This window comes from Ovis canadensis, chromosome 2, assembly GCF_042477335.2.
Source record: "Ovis canadensis isolate MfBH-ARS-UI-01 breed Bighorn chromosome 2, ARS-UI_OviCan_v2, whole genome shotgun sequence".
Lineage (NCBI taxonomy): Eukaryota > Metazoa > Chordata > Mammalia > Artiodactyla > Bovidae > Ovis > Ovis canadensis.
Window position 1 is genome coordinate 61,102,155 of NC_091246.1, and position 27,778 is coordinate 61,129,932.

A 27,778-nucleotide genomic window follows, 5' to 3' on the forward strand; every position below is an offset into this window, starting at 1 on the left:
GTATACAAAAGACTTCAAAAGTCAAGAAAAGAAATCAGTTAAAAAAAAAAAGATAATGGATAAAAAGCTATCAATAGAGCCTGCCCTATGGAAAGTACTCAATGAATGTTAGCTGAAATTTGGAGTTGGGAAGATGACATGGAGGGGAAGGTGATATCTGGAATGGGCTTTGGAGCTCTCGCTGGATTCAGCGAGGTAGAGATGCAGGGAGGACAGCTGGGACCAGAACAGAGCCTCCTGATTAAAGAATCATCAGGTCTGTGTACTGTTCTTTGGGGCAGTGGGCAAAACGGCAGCCCTGGCGTGTGGGGAGAGTGGTCAGCAGGGGATGGGCATTAGCAGTCTACGTGGCCAGAAGTAAGGGGGAGAGAGTGGACTGTGGGGGAACTGGATGCCAACCGTGACTGTGGGGTATCTTCTGCCATCAGTCAGGCTGCTGTTCTTCTACCTAAGGGGAAACCACCAGACTGAGAGATGGTTAGGCACATGCAAGTTCCTGGCTTGAGCAGGGCTGCTGATCTGCAGGGTGGGGTTGAACTTCAACTGAGATCAAAGAGCTCCTGTGGCTCCTGGAGTCCTTGCACCTTTGGGTTCTTTGATCCTCAATGTGCTGAACCACCTGTTCTGAAATAACTGCTCCCACCAGGGACCCTGCACCTCCTGCACCTACTAATCAAACCAGGCAGAGGGCGTGAAACGCACCCCATTGCACATGAATAATGTAAATGCTTAAGTACTGCTTCTTTTAAAGTAGAAGTAAACAGCTAAATAGGAAAACATAAAATGTAAGATTCATAAGCATGAAGAAGCAGAAGTAATACTCTTCCGTCTATGTCAGCATTTCTACACCCAAACAGCTTGACAAATGAAAACAGGACGCTTGCAGAATTAGCCTTTTCTTCCCTTTTCCTACTCCCTTTCTCAGACATCTATCTCTTTATTATGTACCCTTTAAATTTCAGCATGAAAAGCACATAAGCTTCTTAGAGAAATCAGAACTAGAGCTGCAGTGCTTTCTTCTGCCTCCTCCAGCAAAATGCAGACTCCCCAGGGGCAGGAAAAACCCCACAGCCAGCACCTGCCTTATTGCCTTACTTTGCATGGTTTGTTTTTAGTTTTCCTTTGCTTTTCCTAAAATTGTAGGCTCTACTAACAACTGCAGCCAGATCCAAAGATGCCAGCCATCACCAGCACTATCAAGGAATTGCATGTGGAAGGTTTCCAGACACTGATACTTGGCTGTCTGCAGGGTCTGCACTTCAAAGTGCCCCTCGGGATATGTTTGGTCAGCAGCTGTAGGTAGTCAGGCAGGCTCATCATTGCAGAGATGAAGTAAAAAGAGTTTAGGAAACCACTGCTGAGTTCTCCTCCTCCATGTACAATGTACTTCATTATACTTGGTACATATGCATGCAGTTTATTACATATGCATATTTAAGATACATATTTACTGTTATCTTTTAAAATTTACAGAGTTAAGAAGATACGCCTGTCTTCTCTTAAGGGGATTTAAGAAAAGATAAACATGTCAAATTATTTTCTCTTCTCTGGCCATTCTTCCTTTGTTTGCTTCCAAAGTGACTATAATAGGAAAGTAATTTGTTTAAGGCACTTGACTAGAATTTCTTGACTGGAGGTAGGAAAACTATTTTACTACCTTGGGGAAACTTAGCCATGTATTCCTAGGCATACATAGATCACAACTGGGCTTGTTTTTAGGAAACTATGATTGCTTAGACAGAGATAAGAACAAAATAAAAAATGTCCCACAAGGGCTTCTGGGTGAAAGCTAACTGAAGATTAGACTGACCATATGTTAGCTCCCCAGCCTAGATCTTCTTGGCACATAACCTGGACAAACAATTACCAGACTGGGATCTTAATGAGCCAGCAGTCAAAAATTCTTATTTTTGAATTATTCACATATTATTTATAGATAACTCTTCATTTAACTTTCCTTTATGTTTGCCTTTTCCTTAAATTTGCATAAAGGAATAGAAAATCTGACTGATGTTTATATTTCAAGTGAGTATATTTTCATAATCAGTAGTTAACAGAGGTTGCAAAGATATGATTATTTTATCCAACTACACCAAACATCCATGGCTCACCTGATATGATGCCATTACCTACTGTTGATATGATGGGTGGCAAACCACAAAGCGTGATACACAGAAGAACGTATTCCTTGCAGCTAGGAATGTCACCTTCTGATTGGGAAGAAAGCTAACACTTATCTTTTTAAGTTTCAAGTGCTATATAAGGCTTCTCATGAAAATTCCTTTTCATTTACATAAAACCCAAATAAGGAACAATAATAAGGAAATTTCTGTAAAACTCAGAAAAATAGGCCATTATAGAAGACGAATATTCTCTTAAAAGAAGTAATACTTGAGATGGTTATGTCCTGGAGTAAGATTTGGATTCGGTTATGTCCTGGAGTAAGATTGGGATTCATGGAGGTATAATTCATGGAGTAAATAATGAGACAGGGATATTTGGAATGGTGTCTCCTGAAGAAAGCTATCCTGAAATCCCATGGATGGATTTAATCTGCAGGTAATGAAGTAGCCAGCAATCAAAAAATGACATTTATTTAATTAATATTTTAGAAAGACTGATCTGGCATTGATGCGTGGGGTATGAAATAGCAGAAGGACTGAGGCAGGGAACTAGTTATTTCAATGGTGCAGGCATGGGAGACCATAAAGAAGGTTATGGAAGAGGTGAATGAAATAGGCAATCACATAAGAAAGGAGCAAAGAAATTTCACATCTCACACTGTAGGATGCTCAGTCAGAGTGAACAGGATCAGAGCGAATGGGGTGATCTAGAGAAGGATGTTCCCTGAGGATAGAGGTAACCTTGGGGGAGAAATTGCTTCATAAAAGACGACTGATAGTTCTATTTTAGAAGTTCTGAGTTTTAAATGACACAGGAGAGCCTTGTGCAGAGATTCTAGGTTGGTAATGGATGAAGTCAATGTGGAAGATGGTAGAACTGGGAATCATTAGTCAGGAGGTGGTCCTTGTCATTGAATGGAAGGCAGGGATGTGAATGTGGAATTAAGAGAATGTGAAAGGGAGGAAAGAAGAAGGCAGAGAGGAGTGGAGGAGGAAAGAGAGCCAAGGTGTTCTCCCTCTAGATCTCTCAAAGCAACAGTCCTTAGGGAATGGCCCAGGGAAAGGGAGAGAAAGGACTCAGGAGAGTATCAAAGAAGAATGGGGCTGTATCTCTGCAGCACAAAAGGCAAGGACAAGTAGTTCTGGACTGTGTACATCAAAAGCATGAAACCCTGGAGAAAAACAAGGATCCTTCTGATCTGGCAAGCAGGAAATGGTTGAACATCTTAAAGAGTAACTGCACTTTAAAGGCGGAAGTGGAAACAAGACTGCAGGAGAAAGGAAACGGAAGCAGCCAAATCAGACTGATGTGTTAGTCACTCAGCTGTGTCCGACCTTTGCGATCCCATGGCCTGTGTGTCCATGGGATTCTCCAGGCCAGAGTACTGGAGTGGGTTGCCAGTCCCTTCTTTATGGGATCTTCCCAACACAGAGATCGAATCCTGGTCCCCTGCATGGCAGGTGGACTCCTGACTATCTGAGCCACTGGGGAAGCCCCTAAATCACACTACTTGTTGGCAATTTTTAATTGTGTAAGAAAGCACAGAACTAACACAGGAGGATAATGTAAAAGGTCCCCCCTCCCCTGAAATGGGAGATACAAAGTTTGAAAAGAGAGCGTGATCATCCAGTTGACCAAAAGGAGAATGCGTGCAGCTGGGAGTACATGCATGCAGTAAGAGAATGACAAGAGACGAGCTTTTTTATGGAGCATCTTTCACACACGGGATTCCTTATCCAAGCTACAGAAAAAAATCATGAGAGAAATTTTGTTCATTTCTTCTGAGGATACTATTTCAATTAGCAACACTCGAAGCTGACTAGGAGAGAAATTAATTCATTACATACAGTGGATAACTTGGGTTGGTGTTTCCCAAACCTACATGTGCATCACCCAGAGGACTTGTTAGGGCACACACTGTGCAACCCCACTGATTAGTAGGTTTCAAGGCAAGGTTCAGATTTGCATTTTTACCAAGTTCCTGGGTGATGCTGATATTGTTGGTTCAGGGACCCCACTTTGAGAGCCACTTCTTGAAGCTACTACAATTAGTATCTTTCCAGGAAACCTAGTTTACCAATGATAAAGCCTGGATAATCAGGCTAACATCTCCAACACAGGGCTTGAGTCTCTGCACGCATGGTTTACAAATATCCTGCCCTCATGCCAGAAGTAAGCTGCTTACACAGAAGATCATGTCAATATCTTTTCATGTGGGCTACCTACCAGAAATGTTTTTGCTTCTCTTATAAAACTTTTACACGATAAAGTTCTCCTAATTAATCTATAGATGCAGACCCCTCATTGTTCAAGCACAGGTTTGTGTAGGTATTTTCTTCTTTAGATGCACATCACCTGAAGAGTTAAGTTCTCTACATTGTTAGGATAGAATCAGCGTTTGATTGAGATACAAAATCATGGTCAATCACAATGTTGAAAATAGTAAATGCAGTGAGGTGGCTATCTCTTAACCCTACTGCCTCTATAACTGAAGTGCACTTATCAAGCATGTTTCAAGTATGCTTCCCAAAAGAAGAGGCCCAGAAGTTTCGTATGGGTGGTAAACATATCTCATACATGCACCTTTTAAATACATTAGCTAATGAAATCTTTAAAATAATCCTATTAGCAAGATCTCTTCAAGAAAATTAGAGATACCAAGGGAACGTTTCATGCAAAGATGGGCTCAATAAAGGACAGAAATGGTATGGACCTAACAGAAGCAGCAGATACTAAGAAGAGGTGGCAAGAATACAGAGAAGAACTGTGCAAAAAAGATCTTCATGACCCAGATAATCACAATGGTGTGATCACTCATCTAGAGCTAGACATCCTGGAATGTGAAGTCAAGTGGGCCTTAGAAAGCATCACTACGGACAAAGCTAGTGGAGGTGATGGAATTCCAGTTGAGCTATTTCAAATCCTGAAAGATGATGCTCTGAAAGTGCTGCACTCCATATGCCAGCAAATTTGGAAAACTCAGCAATGGCCACAGGACTGGAAAAGGTCAGTTTTCATTGAAATCCCAAAGAAAGGCAATGCCAAAGAAGGTTCAAACTATCGCACAATTGCACTCATCTCACATGCTAGTAAAGTAATGCTCAAAATTTTCCAAGCCAGGCTTCAGCAATATGTGAACTGTGAACTTCCTGATGTCCAAGCTGGCTTTAGAAAAGGCAGAGGAACCAGAGATCAAACTGTCAACCTCCACTGGATCATGGAAAAAGCAAGAGAGTTCCAGAAAAACATCTATTTCTGTTTTGTTGACTATGCCAGAGCCTTTGACTGTGTGGATCACAATAAACTGTGGAAAATTCTGAGAGATGGGAATACCAGACCACCTGACCTGCCTCTTGAGAAATCTGTATGGAGGTTAGGAAGCAACAGTTAGAACTGGACATGGAACAACAGACTGGTTCCAAATAGGAAAAGGAGTACGTCAAGGCTGTATATGGTCACCCTGCTTATTTAACTTATATGAAGAGTACATCATGAAAAACTCTGGACTGGAAGAAACACAAGCTGGAATCAAGATTGCCAGGAGAAATATCAATAACTTCAGATATGCAGATGACACCACCCTTATGGCAGAAAGTGAAGAACTAAAAAGCCTCTTGATGAAAGTGAAAGAGGAGAGTGAAAAAGTTGGCTTAAAGCTCAACATTCAGAAAACAAAGATCATGGCATCTGGTCCCATCACTTCATGGCAAATAGATGGGGAAACAGTGGAAACAGTGGCAGACTTTATTTTTTTGGGCTCCAAAATCACTGCAGATGGTGACTGCAGCCATGAAATTAAAAGACGCTTACTCCTTGGAAGAAAAGTTATGACCAACCTAGATAGCATATTCAAAAGCAGAGACATTACTTTGCTGACTAAGGTCCGTCTAGTCAAGGCTATGGTTTTTCCTGTGGTCATGTATGGATGTGAGAGTTGGACTGTGAAGAAGGCTGAGCGCTGAAGAATTAATGCTTTTGAAGTGTGGTGTTGGAGAACACTCTTGAGAGTCCCTTGGACTACAAGGACATCCAACCAGTCCATTCTGAAGGAGATCAGCCCTGGGATTTCTTTGGAAGGAATGATGCTAAAGCTGAAACTCCAGTACTTTGGCCACCTCATGCGAAGAGTTGACTCATTGGAAAAGACTCTGATGCTGGGAGGGATTGGGGGCAGGAGGAGAACGGGACGACCGAGGATGAGATGGCTGGATGGCATCACTGACTCCATGGACGTGAGTCTGAGTGAACTCTGGGAGTTGGTGATGGACATGGAGGCCTGGCGTGCTGCAGTTCATGGGGTCGCAAAGAGTCGGATACGACCGAGCAACTGAACTAAACTGATTATTCACAATTCACAGTTGAAAATACTAAGTCTCATGAACATTAAAAAAAAAAAAAAACTCTTAAACTTGCTGGGACTTGATCCCAAGTATTCAAAATCTTCATCTATTATACACATACTCAGTGGTCACCATTATACAAAAGACACATAGTATTTCTTTCAATGAAAGTACTCAAATCAATCATAAATTCTCAGAATAAGACAACAAAGGTTGGGGGGGGCATTTTGGGATTTATCTATACATCACAAATGAACACTGGAACATTTTTATCCCCTCTGCTTTCTGCAAATCAACTGCATTAAAAACGGCTCTCTTCTTCAAAACTCATTAAAATAGTATGTGCAGAAAAAGATATATGTGAAGTTTGGAAGAAAAGTTAACTGGCCCAGAGCCCTTATTCTTGCTGAGAAATGACCTTCTTCAGTCATTTCTATCAGGAGTTTTTCCTGAGTGAGAAAATATTATTAATATGGCAAAGTTACTTTATTTTATATTCATGCTGAGGCCATTTTTTTTTATTACAGCTAACTAGGCATGCACAGATGAGCAAACGGCACTGGGTGGCAAAGAGCAGCTTCCCATTTGTTAACATCCAGCAGTGATCACAATACCCTCTTTTTTTGGCTCTTTCAAAGATGACTCTGGAAACTTCAGGGTGTACCATGGCTTCTGGTAGAACATCATAAAATGAAGCCTGTTGAAACTATTACTGGGATGTGTGATGGAAGTTTAATTGCTTTGAAATGCCTAAGGCTAGCAAGATGTGAACATGTGTAAAGAGTTGAATTGAGATTCTAAGAAAAAAAAGTCTGGATCTATTTATGTCACAGAAGATGTATCCAGATGGATTCCACAAAGTGAACGCCTGGTGTGTGTAACTGTATCTTCCTAGATGCAGTGGCCCTAGGAAGTTATGCATAAAACTAGCGAGGGATTAATTTTCAGGATTTCTTTTTGAATCCTTGGGTCTGGTTTATATTGTAGACACTAGCATGGATATAAAGATCTCCATGGGTAGAAAAAAAGGATAGGCAAAGCCATCTTTACTAAAGTTTAAAAAGATGTAATAAGGCCCCCTTTCCTCTCGTTCATTTGGCTTAACTTATTGATCTTGAGGGCTTCCTATGCAGCGCAAGTGGTAAAGAACCCACCTGACAATGCAGGAGACTTAAGAGATATGGGTTCAATCCTTGGGTCAGGAAGATCCTCTGGAGGAGGGCACGGCAATCCACTCCAGTATTCTTGCCTGGAGAATCCCACAGACAGACGAGTCTGGCGGGAAGTCCATAGGGTCTCAACAGAGTCAGACACAACTGAAGCAACTTAGCATGGCACAGCATGTACATTGATCTTGAACCGATCTTCACAGCTGGAACACTGCCCATTTGGCATGGTCTCAGCGTGGTCACAGCAAGTTAGAGCCTCCTGTCCCTCATGGGGGTCAGGGAATTGGTGCCGTAGTCTGTTCTGGGAAAGCTGATGCCAGAGTCCAAAACTGATAGGCAAGGACTAATTTCAATGACAGAGTTCCTCCTGTGTACCTCAGTCACATCTCTCTCTCTCTCACATTTAAAGCTCTATTCCTTTGTAGAAAAGGTCTGTTTGGGAGTACCTTACAAGACAGCTTGTTGATAATCATGAAAGCATCTCATATAGCTTTTTTGCCACTGCCTTCTGCCTGTGCTCATGTATCCTGCATATGTCAATTTTTAATCACCCCACATAAAAGTCTCCTACTGACTCCACATGAAATAAGCATACATTTGAATGCATGAAGCTTCAATCATTTTTGGTCAAAAAATCAGGCAGAATGGAGAAAGAATAAGAAGAGAAAAACAGATTTGTGCTTAAACTCATTCATTCAAAATTCTAAGATTTTACATCAAACTATGTCTAGAAGCTGGGGATGATGAAAAAGATATTGGGAAACTCTATCTGACTGCAATAACTTTGCAAATGAAGGTCCTGTGAATGTCAAGCTTGAAGCAATAGATGAAGGTCAAAATGATCAAAACCATCTCTGGGGAGAAACCTTTTGAAAGATACCCATGCCTTTTTGACAACTATGGGAGAAATTACAACCAAATTTCATGCAACATGGTTGCCTACATGGGACTCCTGTGAATTAGATGCCTCTTGCTTTAGGGGAACGCCATCCCACTCTGGGGGCTTTCCCATTGGCTCAGTGGTAAAGGATCCACCTGTCGATGCAGGAGACACAGGTTTGATCCCTGGATCAGAAAGGTCCCCTGGAGAAGGAAGTGAAAACCCACTCCAGTATTCTTGCCTGGAAAATCCCATGGAGAGAGGAGCCTGGTGGGATACAAAAGAGTCAGACACACCTTTTGCAACTAAACGACAACATCCCACTCTGGGGCACATGACTTGTTGAGTCAATTATAGGCTAGATTTCAATCTCCACTCAATTTCCTTATTTGATTCCCTAGTTCAGTTAAATAATCTGTACAAAAAACTATGGTACACCCTAACATGTAATCGTAGACATCATGCATTTTTAGGTACATCCTCTGATTGTTTAATCATATAAAGCTGGAGTTCCAGTGCAAGTTTTAGGCTTGTAAGGTGCACAATATTGAACTCTGGAACAAAGCTGGACACATATCTTTTACCTTGGTTCTAAAGACAATTCTGAGGGCAAAACATATAAAGAAGAGCAAAGGATTTCCAGACAAAACCATCCCATAGAGTATATTAAGAAAGCATTAACACTGTAGCCTCTGGCAGGCTCAAAAAATGTATGCAGCTTCCTAGGACTACAGATGATTCTAAGTTTGCTTCACAGCTAAGAAAAAGAATACTAATGTGAAACTTAAGAAAGGGAAAAAGTCACTTATAAACTGTAAATGAATCTGTCACTCTGCCTGCAAGAGTCTCACAGTGACTCCAGAAGCTAACCAGAATTGTGTCACTGGCTTTCTTTTAATGTCTGCAAACTGACATGGCAAATTCAAAGATCACAGCTCTATGTGAAAATAATTCAAATATTGGAAGTTAAGTGGCTTTCTGAAGGTCATGGTGAACAATAATAAGCAACAAAAAGACTGGTTTGAAGGAAATTTGTGAAGTCTTCTTAAAGTATAGGTTTTGGCCTGACACTTTTCAAGAAGCAATCTCTTCACCACACCCTTTGCCCTGGGTTTATTAAAGAGCCATTTCTAAAAGCATTTCTTTGTCTTTACTTAAAAAAAAAAAAAAGAATTTAGCAAAGATGATTATATATACCACCTGTATAACTCTCCTCTTTTAGGAGACCAAGAGATGATAAAAAATTCCACTGAATGTCACAACCTTTGAGGTGAGGAATATACAACTGCATGCTAAGATGAGAGAAAACATCATGGCAAGAGCATTTTCACCCATTGTAGCAAGTCAGTTTCTTCTGTCCATGTCATTTGGCAGCACATATCATAGGATCCACGGATTTACACAATCAGCTTAAAAAAGAAAACTTTGACATCAAAGCAACTGGAATTGACTTTCTTGAAAGTCATTACTGTTATCCAGCTCACTTTCTCAAATCACTGCAGTGGCTCCAAAATGTTTTTCAAATCAAATAAGAACTTTTTACTCTAAGATTTAGGTAGCTTTGTCCTCAGTTTCTTTTAAATTACTTCACTCATCACATGACACGTACCCTTTTTGCATACTGGGCTCGCTCTCTCCTCCCTTATCCTGACCAATGCTTTTAGCACAGCTGTTTCCTCCAGTTTTAATCCCCAAATCCTCCAAGAGATACAAAGAAAAAATAATGCATCTATTTAAACTAACTGCTTTATAAACTATTTCATACAAGTTTTGGTTCCCAGGAGTAGCTCTCAAACTGAGAGTTCAACAGTCTCTTTATAACTCATCTATGCCTCTCATCTAGGTTATATACATACCATTAACTCAAATCACTCATGATCAGCAGATTATGCTTTTTTTCAAAACTTCTGAATCTACCTATTGTTTCTTGAAATCCAAGTAGTCTTCCAGAAAAGCAGAGAACACAAATAAGGAAATTAATTCTTCATCCAGACCCATCAAATAAAATCTTGGCAAATGGAAACAAGAACCCAAATCAGATAAAATATACAGAGAGGGGGGCAGAATTACAAGAAATATGTGAATATAGTAGTGAAAGACATATTTGCAAGGGATAGTGGAGCTAGTTTCATTCCTAAGCTACATTCTGTGTATGTGTGCATATATATACATATATATATATAATGCATGCTCCATTTTTATCCTACAAATTTCTACCAATATTAACCATTTATTAATTCAATATTAAATGTTGTATGAGAAAGATGCATAACAGGTAGATGATCAAGTTCCCTGAGTGTCTACCAAGAAGGAAGAGCTGTGCTCAACTCTGTATATGATACTGTTTTCCTTCTTCTTCCCTTTGCCACACACTGTAGCTAGGATGAATGGTCTTCCAGCTTTTCCTTGATTGAGTCTTAGTATGTGCTATATACCTGGCCTGAAATGTTCTTTACATCTGGTTAGTCTTTTGGACCATCCCCTTACTCCTCAAAGTCTCTCCTTAAATTAGGTCTTTTGCCTAGTATGTAAAGTTTAAAAAGTTGTAATTTGTCCACACAGAAGCTTGTCCATGAATATTCATACAAGCTTTACTCACAACACCCCCCAAAGGAGAAAGAGTAAAATTATCCATGGAAAGGGGAATCTTCGTGCACTGTTAGCAGAAATGTAAATTGGTGTAGCCCCTATGGAGAAGAGTATGGAGGTTTCTCAGAAAAACTGAAACGAGAACCATATGATCCACTAATTCCACCCTTGAGTACATATCCAAAGAAACCAAAGCACTAATTTGGAAAGGTACATGCACCCCAATGTTCACAGTAACATTATTTATAATTAGTAAGATATGGAAGCAACCTTAGGGTCCATCAACAGATGAATAGATTAAGTAGACATGGTATATATACACAACCGAACACCACTCAGCCGTAAAAAAGCATAGAAGTTTGCATTTGCAACAACATGGATGGACCAGGAGGGAATTATGCAAGTAAAATAAGTTAGAGAGAAAGAAATACGGTGTGATACCACATATATGTAGAACTTAAAAACTAAAACAAACTAGTGGATATAACAAAAAAGAAACATTCACAGATACAGAGAACAAACTCACAGCTATCAGTGGGGAGAGGGAAACAGGAAGAGGTGAGATACTATATACAAAATAAATAAGCTATATTGTACAACACAGGGAATATAGCCAATATTTTATAACTATAAATGGAGTACAACTTTTAAAAGTTGTGAATCACTATGTCATATACCTGGTATTTGCATAATATCATAGATCAAATATATCCCAATAAAAAACAAAAATTAAAATCATCTATGAAATAGTGAATGATAATACAAATTGTGGTACATTCTTACAATAGAATATAGGTCAGTAATAAATAGAATAAACCCCTCATATACTTAATGATATGGATGAACCTCAAAAAAATATATGGAGAGAAAGAAGCCAATTTCAAATAATCCTATCTGTATGAAAGTCTACAAAAGACAATCTAATCTATAGTAATAGCAAATATATCTGGTTGCACAGGGCGGGATTGAGGAGGTGGGGGGGATAAGAAAGAATGCAAAAGAAATTTTTGGGGTGATGGGAATGTTTTACACCTTGGCTGTGGTGATGGTTATATAGATGTATACATCTATACATTTAAAATAGTACTTCTTATAATATGTAAACTCACTCCAATAAAGTTAAGAATGTATGCGGATTTCCAGATGTACTGTTTATTTGTTTATAAAGCTGGGATTCAATCCCAGGTTATTTGACTTTGGAGCCCATGCTCCAAACTACTATGCTAAGTGATTTTTTTTTTTTGTTTTAAATTAACATAAGAAAATCACTGTTGAATTTTTAAAATCTCTGTAAGAGAATGTGCATGTATGTGTAGCTAAGTGTTTTTCGATAAGACAGCCTTGGCTTAAGTCTTTCAGGCATCTTATTTTAGAACTGGATTCAGAATCCAATTATTAGTGATTCACATGAATCCATTTCCTTACTTCATGGTTAACAACACACTTTTGGTCCGAAATAGCACTGGCCCTGGTTGATCACTCCCTGTAATTACCAAGTTTACAGCTTGATGATTTTTATCTTTGTCTAAAATATCAATTGTAACCACAAAATATTAAGCTTTGTTAACATGAAGGATAGCCAAACTCATTTGCTAAAAGAAGAGTTTTAAAAATACCTAAGGAAGTCCAGCCTGATTGGAATTAGCAAAATTGAGTTTCATCAGGTGATAACACAAAAAGAGACATCAACTGTCTCTTAAGTATACAAATTTTGCATATTGTTAAAAAATCAAATCTTATGCTTGTAGCTTTTATACTGTACATTAATGGCTAAAGAGTTGACAGGACATTTATAACTACAACTAGTTCAGATTTCTGTCATTAGTTCCTATGCTACAACAAATTTTCAGGATTTAGTAGGTTGACGTCAAGGTGATATTTAAACATGAAAATTAATTTGCAAAACAGTAGAGCTGTGTTTATATATGATTATAGTATAGTCATTGATATGCAATTACGGAATAAAAGGAAGACCTATTGTGCTAATTTCATTACACAAGCCTTAGTGCATTTTGTCTTGCTGACTCAGATAATTTAATTAACTTCATCCCTAAAACAGTATTCTAATTCACAACGTAGTTCTGTATCTTTATCCTTATTTTGCAGTAGAAAGCTGTGACATAGGAAAATACACTTGAAGAGTCTTATCTTTGTCAAGGCTCTTTTTATGTTTGGTGTTTTCCAATTTCAAAGCACTTTTCATTCAACTCAGCCTTCTCATTATGTTTGGTATTTCGTTACCCACATTCTAAAAACCCAAGATACAAAAACTTTAATTGGTTTCTTCAAAGGCCAAAGAAAATATCAATAACAGACTCTCTACTAGAATAAGGTTCTTAAGACTGGCAAAACCACAAAACTACTCTAAACATAATTCCCTTCATTAACTAATTATATCTGGTAAAGAGGTAACAGTCATGTAGTACAACCATCATTTTAATTCTATTTTGAAGAAGGATTTTAAGTGTGAAACCACATACATTTAAAACTTCTGTGTGCAGGGGTATAAAACAAAATTATCCCCAAAGTCTAACAAACCTAACACTACCATTCAAAGACCAGCAATGAGAAAACAACATTTTGTTTGCATTTTCATTAGCAGAAAATATTTTTAAATCTCACATATTTAGTATGTATGAATAGAACACTCTGATAGGGCAAGTGAGCACTGTGAATACAAGACTCCAGATTGAGCAGTGATCAGGGAGATGGCTGTCAGGGGTCCTATATTGCTGTTCCCAAGTAGATATTTAGGTACATCATCTGAGAGACAAAAGAATAAAAGTAAAGTCCCTAAATTATGTGTGATTCATATCTTTTTTATAAATGAGCAAGAAGGTAAGCTCATATATTCAATGATCAATAAATGCAAAATGAAAGGTTTTAAGTTAATATATTAAATAAATACGAGTTCATAGAGTACAATGGAATAAAACTCAGAATCGTGAAAGAAACTCAGGTAGCATTTCTAGGGAGCAAATTTTATTAGGTAGGATCAAATGTATTTATATACCTCTCTGCATTTTAAAAGAACTAAATGCTTTATTTCTGAAAACAGGATTGGGACCGAAGTCAAGCATCTGATTTGAATATCCCCCCCGACACTGACCAGATGAATAACATTTCACTTTGACCTTTTTTTGAAAACTTGATGTGCACATTTCCAATTAAGGTACATTATGGACTTTAAACATAGCTACCAACATCACATCAGCATGCTAGGTGGCAAAGATAAAATATTATTTGTACAGTGAAATAATATGATAACAATATAGCTTTACTGTTTCAAATGGTAACACATCAGATATCACTTATATACGCAAAAAACACCCCCACACATTTCAGAACCTTTCGTTTCAAATCAACACATGGCATGCTTAATGGTTTCAGCACTTCTAAATTCTTTTTAAATAAGTGTTACAAACTGAAAGCAAGACAAGTAGGTATTAAAAATATATTGGAACATCTTAAAATTACCAGCCCTACCAGTAGAAATAAAATGATGGCAATTAAAAGAAATAAAGGTTATTAAAAGTTAAGGGCCTTTGAGGCTAAGAAGTCATGTTAGACTGTCAATTGTTTTCCCCAGTGGGAAATCAGTTAGAAATAAAAATTTAAAAATCTAGTAGTTTAGTTGTGGTCAAAGAAAGAGTCAGTGGGGGATGAGGAGGTTTCAGCAACATGCTGGTAGAAATAAAGAGACTTACATAGTCTGGGAGGGCAGTGAAATGGAAGGCGTGGTAACCTCGCTCACTTAGTTGTCATTTTGATTTTCAATGACATTTTTTTCTTTCTTTCGCCTAGTAAAGATGACAGAAGTTCCTAATTTATTATCTGACGTCTATTCCTGTTCCTAGATTTAAGAGAGTTTAACTGTATAATATCAAGTTATCATATCGAAATACAGACACTTTGAAAAAAAAACTATAGCATTGATGTTGCATGCATTCAATTAGACTTCTCATAGCTGCATCAGCAAACCAGGGCTATGGATGCAGGGGAAAGATTCAGTGAGCACAGCCCAGGAGACTGGGGAAAGAGATGGGTAGGAAATAGGTAGGGTCGTCAAATTTAAGCAGAAAGAGGGAGGGGTTCTTCCTGAAAGGCTCTGAGCCGTGGATTCTAGAAGAATGCAGAATTCAAGCAAGCCCTCTCTAGGGCCCTAGGATCCATACACCTTCTTTGTAAAAACAGAACTCGTCAAAATGTATGTGGCATGCCACAGGAGAGATTCTTTCATTAGCCTTCTGCTGCTCAGGCTGGGCTGCATTTTAGATGGTGAGAGAAGGATCACTGACACTTTTATAAACATGAGCCTGAAAGACTGATTGGATTTCACTGGAGGGAGAAAAAAGTACAGCGTAAACTTCTGTTTCTGTAGGTAAATCACACTGCAGCCAGATCACAGGAGGCAAAGTCATAGGACCTGGACATTTCCTTCTGCGTCTGCTCTTTGGGTGTGCTTCATCATGTGTTGGGCTGGCCTGCTGACAGTGTGCAGGAAATATTTGTGAATAAGTAAATCAGGAAAAGAAAGAAAGTGAAGTCGCTCAGTCTTGTCCGACTCTTTGCGACCCCATGGACTGTAGCCTAACAGGCTTCTCTGTCCATTGGATTTTCCAGGCAAGGGTACTGGAGCAGGTTGCCAAATCAGGAGACTACGTAAATTAAATTCCTTGAAGAAAATCACCCAGATGGCAAAACCCTCACTTCAATGGTTGATTTGCACATTTTAAGGAGCACGAGGGGGTTATTAAAAAGAGCAGAAAGAAAAAAAAATAGAAAAGACATTTCCTAAGAGCAAAGAGGAAAAAGGAGAAAGCAATACTAAAAAACTCCCAAACAAATAATTGAATGCCAAAGTTGTCTCCAGGCATTGTAAATGTTGGTCAGTAGCAAAGATACTGGAATTTGGATTTTAGTTCTCTAGTGGCAGATAACACATCTGTTGATGTGGTTTCATGCAAATACTTTCCTATTTTCATGCATAATCTCAGATTATTTGATAGATGCATCATATTTATTCCATTTATTATTAAACTATCTTGGAAGAGGTTTAAAATCAAAAGGTGTTATCTGAAACTTAGGATTATTCACAGGAGGAACATATCAAAACAACATCCAGTTAGTTTTCATAGGTATGTATTCCTTGAATTATGTTTATCTTAAAAAACAGATCTTCTACAAAAGGTATTTTATCTATATTAGATTATTATTATTATTATAAAGAAGCAGCAAGATAGAATCATCTTAGTTCAGTTAACATTGTTAAAAGTTAAGCTACCATAACATAAAAATGTTGATGAGTGGCTTCCAGGTTTGGGGCTGCCTTCACTGGTGAACGGATCTCACGGCAGGACTGTTTATAAATTGATCTCACTGTAAGGAGAGTGCAGAGAAAGGGGAAGAAAGTTCTCTGCATCCAGCTTATCTGTAACTCTGTTCTCAGAGAAACGCACAGAGGAGTCAGTCCTCCCTAGGCAACTTCCTTGCCTGAATACAATCTGTCCATGCCAGTTAATGGAAGCCAGCAGTTGCTTCTGGAAGGAATGTCCTTCCAGGGGCTAGGAATCCAGGCCCATAACACATGTAGGTAAGAGTGGATCAAGTCCGCCTTGAACGGAGACCCAAATCAGTCTAGATCTGATAGTATCTGGGTCTGTTCTCTAATTTAGATGGACCACACGTGGGTAGGTTCAAAGATATGTAAGGACGCTGCATGAAAGGCACTTGGCAGGGTTTGGGGAAAGACTGATCTGTAGGGTGCTGGCTTCTCCCAAGTTACCAGTGAGAACTGACTATCAAGTCTATTGATGGCGAAACCCCCAAACCCAACTGGTTGCTAGACTGAGCTGTCTGCTTTACCAGGTGAGAAAGAGGAAATCTGGACATTAATCCTGACAGCCCCATTGCAGAAGAGTACCTGCCAACCAGTTTATGAAATTCTAGTGATTAAAAAAAAAACAAACCCAACACCCTACTCTTCATACAAGTTAAATCACTCAACATGAGGCCATATGAGCAAGCCCAGGGAAGCGCAGGTGTTTTCAGATTTGTTTCGTACCTACATCTCACTCAGCATTAGGACCAAGCCCAGTGGTAAGGGAGCACACCCAGGGTTGCAGGCTTCTGTTTGCAGGCAACTTCTGTTGCCCAAGGAGAAACACTTGGCCGTGTGTTCCCTCTAAGTAAGGCCTGCAAAAGCTGGCTGACCTAATTTAAAATATGAGCTCTCATTGCATGAACATTTTCCAAGCCTTCCCTATTTTTTGTTCATTCAGTTCTTATTCCATAAAGTCAGCCCATCTTTATCCAGTCCTAGTGACCTGCATTCCCCAACCCTTGCCTGCCAGAGCACGACTCCTCTCCTGCTAGCCTCTGCCTTCATTGCTTTTATTTGTGGGATGCTAGGGAGGGGATGAGAATGCTGAGAGAAGGGAAGAAAATGTCAAAAATTCTTCTTATTATGATCATGTTTAGATGAAATATGGGGCTCACCATCAACAAAATTACAAAACAATTCCGCTGGGAGTCCAGACCATTCAGGGTAATTCATCTATGAAAAAGCGAACTTTAATTGTTACTCTTGGCAGTAATCTAAGAGAAGAGTGAAATATTATACTAAATATTGCCACGTGCAATAGTAAAACGCTCTTTGCCCCCTGCCAGAAGCAGTGGATAGCCCCCTTCAGACTCAGGTTTGGATCTGGTGAGATTCAGTCTAAAGCCTCCGCTTCCCCCTCTCCAAAACCAACAGAGGTTTTCAAAAGAGTTGCATTTTTTATTAGAACCATTTGCTCTTTTTAAGCTGCCAAGAAGGAATAAGTAAAACTAAGACTTTTATTTGGGTTAAAGTTGATTCCTCAGCTTCATGGAGGTCAATGTACTTAGTCTATGAACCTTCTACTAAGAAGTTCATTGCAGTGTTGAACCAACCAAGGTTATGTTTTCATCCCTTCCCCCACCTCATCTTGTTCCCCAAACTCAACCCCTTGACTGCCTGAATTTATAGTAGGGGTTGGAAGCATGTGGAAGCTAATCAAAAGGAAACATACATATGGCAAATTACATCCTGGATTTTCTCGAACAACTGAACTTTCAAATGTTTTTTTATGCTGCACGTAGAATTTACTATTTTGGGACTGTGTCTTGGTTTGGGCTTCAGAAAATATGATCCCAACTGGCATTTACAATGCTTTCGATTAAAAGCTCATTGAACACTGCTGCATTAAATAGTTTACAAGCATGGAAAGGTATTTGATAATACTCAAAAGAAGAGGGCTAGTCTTAATCTTTTCTAAAAGTGAAGTCTTCAGTGAAGATGTTAGTCAAAGAACTCTTTTATATGGCACTGATTAACTGGCATATTGAAAGGTTTTGGCAAAGCATGAGACTCCAATAAGCTCCTTGCAAATAATTTTTAAAATTACACATTACATTTTCAGCATGAATATTTATATACATTGAGTATAATACACTATGGATATATGGATTTCATACATAAGATATTCTATGTAGTTAATATTATTTAGCTTCTAAAGTAAGTTGGGGAAGTTAGGGCCTGGAAAAATTAAAGGACTTGCCCAGGATTATTCAGCTTATTACCAATGATCTGAGGACCAGAACTGCAATTTTTTCCTTCTGTTATGGAATACTGTTTTTCATCTATAGGGATATATAATGATACAAATATTATTTGGGAATAAATGTAAGTCTGCAGATATGACAAAAAGTAATCTTTGTTATAACTTAAATTAATGGTTTAAAATTTAGGTTATCTGAAACCTGAGTAAAGATACTAAACTGTAGGACATCCACTTTATATAACGATTTTCTTTTGATTATAGCATATGTTACGGATGACAACAAACAAAATAGTTACTGTTAGTAAGATAGTTTGAGGGAACTATAATCCTTATCAGCCATGGGAGAAACAGTTAGCACTTATTATAGCCTGTGTACACTTGCATAAGACTGCATTATGATGCTTCAGAAGAATTATTAGTTTATGTAAAGTAATATCATAGAATTAGGCCTGTTTTCCTATTTGTGGAAGTTTGGGGGAAAACAAAAACAAAATATATAGAAAGCATAGCCTACCAACTAACAGTGCTACCCTCAAAGCAACAAAAGATACCAGCTGTTATTAACTGGAAGTAATCACTCCAGAAGGTAAGGAATTTTTAAATTCATTGTTACAAATATCACTCAGATAATCAAGGACAGCAAATAGTAAGCTAACGAGGAGCCTCATAGGTCGACAATACTTGGGAGATGGTTACCTTTAAAAAATCTGACCTATGATATGGGAAGCCAAGGAAATCTGCCATAAATATGTTGTTTTAAATTTTTTAAAAGAGGAATCTGCCTTTTTAATTTTTTTTACTAAGAGATCAACCTCTTCCTGTGTCAGTACAAAATGTAAAGTTTCTGTGGAGGGGTTCTGTTTCCTGCTCTCCATTTAAAATGGGGGAAAATAAAAATATTTTGCCTGTGACAGAAGATGAAAGAAGTTCTCACCCTTAAAACCAGCAGCATTGGTTTTCCAGTCATTAGCGTTCAAATGTCCTGCACGGGAAGTCCTGACAATAACATGCTGCACGTCTCTCCAGGTCAGAAACGGACTGGGGAAAGACAAGGTAAGAATCATTGTACCAAAAAAAAAAAAAAGATGGGGGAAGCAGAGAGTCACAAGCAAATTAAAAAAGCAAAAGCAAAAGGGCAAAGTACTAAAAACAAAGGGTCAGCGATTTGGGTTTGGGATAAACGAATGCCAAATGCCGCTCTTGTTTTCCACTTGGAGAGGTGACGTTAGTCTTAGGGAGGCAGAAAATGTAACCTTTAATTTGGGAAATAGTGTGATACTAGTATGTAAGGTTTTAAAAGGGTGAGGATTTTCAGTTTCCTCAAAAAGGCTCCCAATTCTGGCCCTGTCATCCTGTGTGCAGAATCTTGCATCATCATTAGAAAATTACACCAAGCTAAAGCCAGAACTGAAGGGTTCTTGAACATTGCTTGTTCACTTATTTAGCCAGGCAGTAGACTTGTAATTTAACAAAGAACTTAGCAATGTTAACCATTCTGGATGGATGTGTGGGATATGAAAAAAGTCTGAATTGAAACTGAGTCTCCATTTTCAGTGTTCTGAGGGAAAGAGGATGTGGTACAGAGCCCAACACTGGGCACCAAGGCACAGACAGCTATGGGAGTGATCTTAATTTGCAATAAACAGTTATTAAATTATTGAATATCTATTATGGCTGCTGGCATAGAAGATCACAGACACTACTGAATGGAAGATACTTTCATCAAAGAACTGCAAAACTAATAAACACACAGAAAACAAATCTGAGTACATATTCAGTCTTTCCTTCTCTTTCAAAGAACATGTTATTTCCTAGACAGCATTTGACTCAGTGCCTGCAAGAAATTCTAATCAGGATACATATTCAATTCAATCTTGAATGTGAGCTATGACTCTTTTCTTTTCCTAACTTGGAAATATGGCAACTTATCATGCAGCTTGTGTGGTTATTTTCTTTGCTTCTCATCTACCACCTTCATTTTAGGAAGGATATTTGCAAGGGATGGGTCAGAACATTTGGAGGAGGAGAGAGAATGACTCACTACCTCCCTTGAGGTATGACAGGGGCAGGTGGTAATCTCTGCACCCCCTCATATGGGCATGTATGTACTCTGGTATGTCTCCATGCAGACAGAGAGCCCGCTATCTTTACAGCTAACTTTCACTGATGAAACTGCACACTGCTTCACTTGATACTACATTTTCTTATCATACTCACCACATCCATGTTTTTGAGGGTGGCCTCCTAATGAGAGGGGGCCCAGCGACCTTTTTCTGGCTCCTTCATTTTCTATCTATGTGAAATTGACTTTTCAAAGAGTCAGTTTCCCCACTTAGAATGTGGATGCTAATATCTACTTTGTTGTACCAACTGAATCAAAGTATGGTTGCCCTTTGATCAATGTGGAGGTTAGGGGTACCAGTCCCTGAACAGTCAAAAGTCTGAATATAACTTATAGCTGGGTCTCCATACCCATGGTTCTGCATCCATATATCCAACCAACAGCAGGCTGTGTGGTACACAATTAGTGAAAAAAAAATCTGCATATAAACAGAACTGAGCAGTTCAAATCTATATTGTTCAAGAGTCAACTGTCATGCCAAGTATTTAACCTAGTTCCTGGTGCATAATAAGCCATTAGAAGTGGTAGACAGTACATCATTTTGCTAAAATTAATAGTCATAGTTCCTATTTAATGATCTGAAAATAAAGGAGATGGGGATAGAAAAGTACTACAGCGTTCTTATACCTTTTTGTTATGTTCTCAGATGAAAAATGAGAGAGAGAGATTACTGTCATTTCCAAGGTTTCCATAGGGAACAAGATAGGATCCTGACTATTTTGTAAGACTGCATTAACAAAAGAACTTACAGTAAGGAATTAAAACCCAGGCACATGAGTTTTAAAGATATGAGAACAATGAAAGCAGACTTGTTTTTGCTTTGTCGTGATACAATATTTGTTAGGAACCAACTTTAGAACCAGACAAGGTACAACAACTCTCAATAAAGCGAGGGAGGTTGTGTGCCGGATCCCAGGAAGCAGAAGAATTCTGGTTCTAAAACAGTTAGCATATTTGGTTCTTACTAACTAATACTGAATCCACAAAAACACAACAACAACAACAAAAACCCTTGGTACATTCAAAGCGTTACAGTCAGGAAAATTAGAAGAATGAGTCCATGGATAATTCTGAACACTACTCTCAACATAAGATGTTTTAGTTCTGCCTGAAATGCAATGTTACTCTCCTTTCCCTTTTCCAGTCTAGTTATTTGGGTGAGGGGCGAAAAGAACAACAAAAAGTTCAGTGTGGAAAGACATTCTAGTCACTTATTTATGGGAAAGCAAAATCCACTTAAGTGAACATATATGCTTTTATTTTTTTCATGAGCAAACAGTAAGATACCTAAAAGTACACTTGGATTTGATAAATATATCTAAATCAACCTTGTAATTTTAAAATAACATTTAACACACAGTTGAAACTTTCACATAAATGTTGCCCTTCTGGGGAAAAAAAAAAAGAAATCACACAAGTTTTCTTGTTACCTATCACCAGGGTAAAATTCCTTTAGAAATATCAAGCACACAGTTCTGACCATTGGGAAATCATTTCCCCAGTGACCCTTAGCATTAAAAATAGAATAATAATAACAGAACAGGAAACACTTATCTTCTACCTTAGGCACTTGTATTCAGGCACATTCAGGAAGTCTCCTGCATTCAACTCAGCCTGAAGAAATAAGAGTTACTTGCTCTCATGCTGAGTTGCAAAAACTAATTCTTCTTGGAGTGCTCATAATTAGAAGGGAGAAATTAGCTTCAGGAAATTGAAACTACACGTGGAAATAAGGAGGCATTCACATAATTTTACTGTGACATTTGATAATGCACAACTTCAGAAATGATTTAATTTCTAAATTTCCTCAATTTCACCAAAATAAAGTGAGAAAGATAATAGGGGAAACCAATGTGTTTTTGAAGCAGTGGTGTTCCTACCTGGGAGGGTAATTGATCAGCTCGGGAAATAGCCACAGGTTAAGTGACTAGTATCCTGAGAGAACTCTTATTTATGAGAAAGTCTGAGTCACCTTTAATGACCTACTTGTTTCATGCTCACAGGGATGATGTAGGAGTGAAGAAGTCATCAAACATGGAATAAGCCACATACAGAGCTAAAGCAGAATACCACAGTACCTGACAGTAACAGAGGGCCCCCTGAAACTTACCCTATTCTGCCAATTACCCAGGACTCACACTCCACTGGCCTCTGACAACCAGCATGCCTCTCACAGCCAAAGCCTCGAAAGCTTTAGGGCAAATAACAATAACAAAAGCCCAAAGTCTAACCAACCTGGAGAAAAAGAGTGGTACCTCTCAACTCTGAGCCCAGTGACCACCAATCTCATAGTAGGCCACCAGGAAAAAAAAAAAAAGAAACACCACCAAGAGTTATGCCGCATACCCCTTGGGTTTCTTCTTAGAATCATTAACAATTACCCTTGGCCAACAATATACACATAAAGGTCACATGTATAAATGCCTGCAAAATGTGGTTAACTAGTGATGACCTTTCAAGACTACGTGATTTTCTGAGGAGTCCTGTATGTGTCATCTTTCCCTGTAAGGGATTTTTGCATCCTTTGATGACTTCAAAATAGTACCCAACATTTACTGAACACTTGGCCAGGGGCAGGTACTCAATGCTGTATGTGTACATGTACTGTGTAATCTTAAAAAAGCATATGATAGAGGTAAAGTTTTGATTCCCATTTCACAGATGACAAAAATGAGACTGAGTTCCACATAGTAACTCAAGGACATACATACAGGTAGGTTGCGGTAGAGCTACAGTTCCAACCAGCTGCACTCGGCTGCAGAGTGTGCAGTCGATTGCTATTTAACACCATCTACAGATAGATCCATGAAGCTGAAACCAAAGTACACACAGTGGGTTTTCAGGTGGTTCTCTAACAGCTGGGTAAGGAAGCCAAAGATGGCACATCCTGTCCATGGCCGCACAATTTTGTTTCCACTCTGTCAATCTCAACCCAGTTGGCTATGTTTTATTTGCCAATGAATTCAGGAGATTCTTGAGCCTGCATTGAGTTTTCAGGTTCCAAAGGCCTAACTTTGCCACACTTTATCAAAGGTAAACAGAAAGATACTGAGCTAGGAAAAGCCATATTCCTTTTCTAAAATAATATTTTATACTAGATGTCATAACATCCTATCATTCCTCAACATTTGTTATGAACAGGTTGCCTTGCCTGACACACTCACACTTTGATGTGGTTTAAAGCCTGGTTAGGTAACTCCTCTCCAGTTAGGGAGCCTCGGCTGAACCTCATCCCAAACACTTCCAGTGGCCAGCTGCAAAAACAGGATCGGGAACAACACTATCACTACCTGGTGTTTGTGCTGCATTTTTGTTCTGAGCGGTTCAAAGTATTTCGTGGGCCCAGCAACAGGTTTAGAAGAAGTAGGACAAATCCCGGGAGAGACTTTCTGTCTAGTGCTCCTCATAGGACGTCTAAGTGCAACTGTTTCTGTGGCTAAGTCACTTCAGTCATGTCTGACTCTGTGCAATCCCATAGATGGCAGCCCACCAGGCTCCCCCGTCCCTGGGATTCTCCAGGCAAGAACACTGGAGTGGGTCTAAGTGCAACTGCTAGCATTTAAAAAAAAAAAGTCTCTCCCCAAGAGTTTTCCCAGATAATTCTGCAAACGTGAATAAATCTGTACTTGGTGGTCCTTAAAAATAAGAACTAATTTTAAAACCCAAATGACTGATTCACCTGCATTTATTAAAAAGAAATAACAACTCACCACTCCCTCAAACCCCTAGATGGATCTATCATTAGAGGCAGTTTAAGGACAACTGATAAAAGGAACAACAAATGCACATCTTATTACAGAAAGAGACTAGATCAATAAGAGGAGCAACAGCAAATGCAAATAATGAAAACCGTTTCCTGAACAGGATGTGCATGTGTGTGCTAAGTTGCTTCAGTCGTATCTGACTCTTTGCGACCCCATGGACTGTAGCCCGCCAGGCTCCTCTGTCCATGGGATTCTCCAGGCAAGAATGCTGGCACGGGTTGCCATGCCCTCTTCCACATCTTTCCAATGCAGGGATTGAACCCGCATCTCTTATGTCTCCTGCATTGGCATGTAGGTTCTTTACTACTAGCACCACCTGGGAAGCCCCTAAACAGGACAGTCTTCTTTAAACACAAGAGTGAGTCCATCTAATGCAATGATGAGAGATCACGTGGACCAGACCTATCAGGAAACAGCGTGAGCAATCACCATCATCAAATATCCGACTTACTAAACAGTCAACCCAAAATCTGAGACCAAAGCAGTCTCTTTTTATGTTTCCTAAGATTGTATAAAAGAAAAATGGGAATAAGTAGCCAAAAATGAATGTCATTGTACAGATGCTAAATAAGTCTGCAATTATGCAAAAGGATTTATTGTGAGTTAGAATAACCAAGATGTGGCAGAAGTGTTTAAAGCATGCAGAGACTGGGAAAAACATTACTCTGACTGCAGCCTATGTGTGCCAACAATGATTCAACAGAACTTTCAACAAAGGGCATCAATCTTCTTTTGTCAGGTAGTGAAGACTCCAAGGGGATCAACAGGTGGTGAGTCCCACTGTGAGCAGGAGTATATCACTAAAGGGCATGTATTTGTTTTGTGTTCTAAATTTATTCAAAAGTTCTAGGCCTAATGTTGGGTTGTAAGTGTTTAAAGCATGCAGAGATTGGGAAAAACATTACTTTGACGGCAGCCTATGTGTGCCAACAATGATTCAACAGAACTTTCAACAAAGGGCACCAATCTTCTTTTGTCAGGTAGTGAAGACTCCAAGGGGATCAACAGGTGGTGAGTCCCACTGTGAGCAGGAGTATATCACTAAAGGGCATGTACTTGTTTTGTGTTCTAAATTTATTCAAAAGTTCTAGGCCTAATGTTGGGTTGTAGTAACAGAAAACACAGTCAATAATACCTCCAGATTTAGAAATATGACTTGTATTGGTATCACTTGGACCCCTGCTTCTGATCCATCCACACCTGAACCAAAGCAGAAAAAAGAAAAAAAACTCGTGCGAGATCAACTAAGTAAAACTTTTGTTTTACTCTTTTGTGAAACTACTCACCGATTCCCTGAATTTAGTCTAAACCAAAGGTATGGAAACTTGGTGTCTAAACATATTTAAGACAGCCCTAATTTACAAAGAAAAATTCTGTCATTTAAACTGAAGTGCTTTCTTTCCATTTTAGATCCTGGCTTATCTGTAGGATTCGTCATTACACCTAAAAGACATCGATTAAGTTTCCTGTAGCCTTGCAAAGCTGTTTCGTTTGTACGCTCAATAATCGTTTCCTTGAAGTGCTTTGTTATGTAAATGCTTATGGAATAAAATCTGATGAGAGGTCAGGCACAGGTACTCTAAGCTGAGATCACATGCACTGAAATCAATTCATAGTCATGGAACTTTCCTTCCATCTGCTCTGTGGTACCCTCAATTTTCTCCAAAAATATTACCCTGAGATCACAAATTCTGGCCATTCTAAAGGCCTCTCTCCTAAAAGGAACCATCTTACCCAGTTGGTGGGAATGTAAATTGGTACAGCCACTATGGAAAATAATAAGGAAACTCTTAAACAACTAAAAATAGAGTCCCCATATGATCTAGTAAGTGCACTCATGGACATATATCTGGAGAAAACTCAGATTCAAAAAGCTACATGTACCCCTACATTCATAGCAGCACTAGTCACAATAGCCAAAACATGGAAGCAACCTAAGTGTCCACTGATCAAAGAAAATGTATATATGTGTACACACACACACAATGAAATATTACATGTCCATAAAAAAGAATGAAATAAATAATGCCATTTTGCAGTGACACTGATGAACCTAGAGATTATCATACAAGTGAAGTCAGACAGAGAAAGACAAATATCATATAATATCACTTATATACAAGAATCTAAAAAAAAAATGATGCAAATGAACTTGCAAAACAGAAAAAGACCCACAGACATAGAAAACAAACTTATGCTTACCAAAGGGGAAAGGCGTGGGTGGGGAGGGGGCCATAAATTAGGAGTTTGGGATAAACATATACACACTATTATAACTGAATCACTTTGCTATACACCTGAAACTAATACAACATTGTTAATCAACTCTGCTTCAATCAAAAAAGAAAAAAAAAGGCCTCTCTATGCAACCACAATCGGGAATCTAGATATGACTCTCATTTTTGTCATCAAACTTCGAAATTGTTTGAAGTGGACAGAATATATTGGTATTAAAACTTTCTCCCTAAGTTTATCCTGGTGAAGCTAAGAGAAACTCTAGTCTGGGACAGAAGCTGGAGGACACAGCTCACTCCTACCTCTCTGCTAATTTTGTAGGCTATCCAGCGCTGGGCATAAATAAATAGATTTATTCTAAGCTAATTGATCCTGTCCCATTGGAAGACACTATGACTCCCATTATGTATTTCTCATTTAAATTTGTTCTCAAAATAATATGAACATAGCTTTCAATCACATGAGATTTATACCAATCTCAATATTGACACGTGTTTTGGACTCAGAAAGACTTGTAGTTAATGATGATCTACTGCTTAATAGGTCTGTCACCCTAGATCATTTACTAAAACCTTCTGGACTCAGTTTCCCACCTGAAATGCAGAAACAAATTCACCACCTCAAATTCTTGGTTGCAAGAATTTGAAGTAGTGAATATGAAGTGCCTGGCATATAACGGGCTCTCAAAAACTATAGTTGTTATGATTATTTGGGAGGAACAGCTTATCATCATAGAAAAATTTCGAAGGACCACTTTTTGAATTCATACTAACATTTGATGAACTTCCATTCAATTAAGCTGTTTTCTCTATCCATGGGGTTGCAAAGAGTTGGACATGACTGAGCAACTAACACTTTCCTCTATGCTCCTAAATTTTAATATTATGTTTTTAGTTTCTATAATAGTTGAGCAAAATAGCATTTTCAACACCTTGACATATTTCTGTTTAGTGAAATAATAATGCTAAG

General features: G+C 38.7%; 1 protein-coding gene across 3 annotated transcripts in view; it reads right to left on the reverse strand.

Annotated features, from left to right (window-relative positions):
• PCSK5 (proprotein convertase subtilisin/kexin type 5) overlaps window positions 1-27,778 on the reverse strand; it is a 503,732-nt gene that overhangs the window by 214,383 nt on the left and 261,571 nt on the right. For all 3 annotated transcript variants that reach the window (XM_069576329.1, XM_069576328.1, XM_069576330.1), the window contains exon 10: window positions 19,623-19,726. In XM_069576329.1, the coding sequence (XP_069432430.1) occupies window positions 19,623-19,726 (104 nt within the window). The remainder of the gene's footprint in view (window positions 1-19,622; window positions 19,727-27,778) is intronic.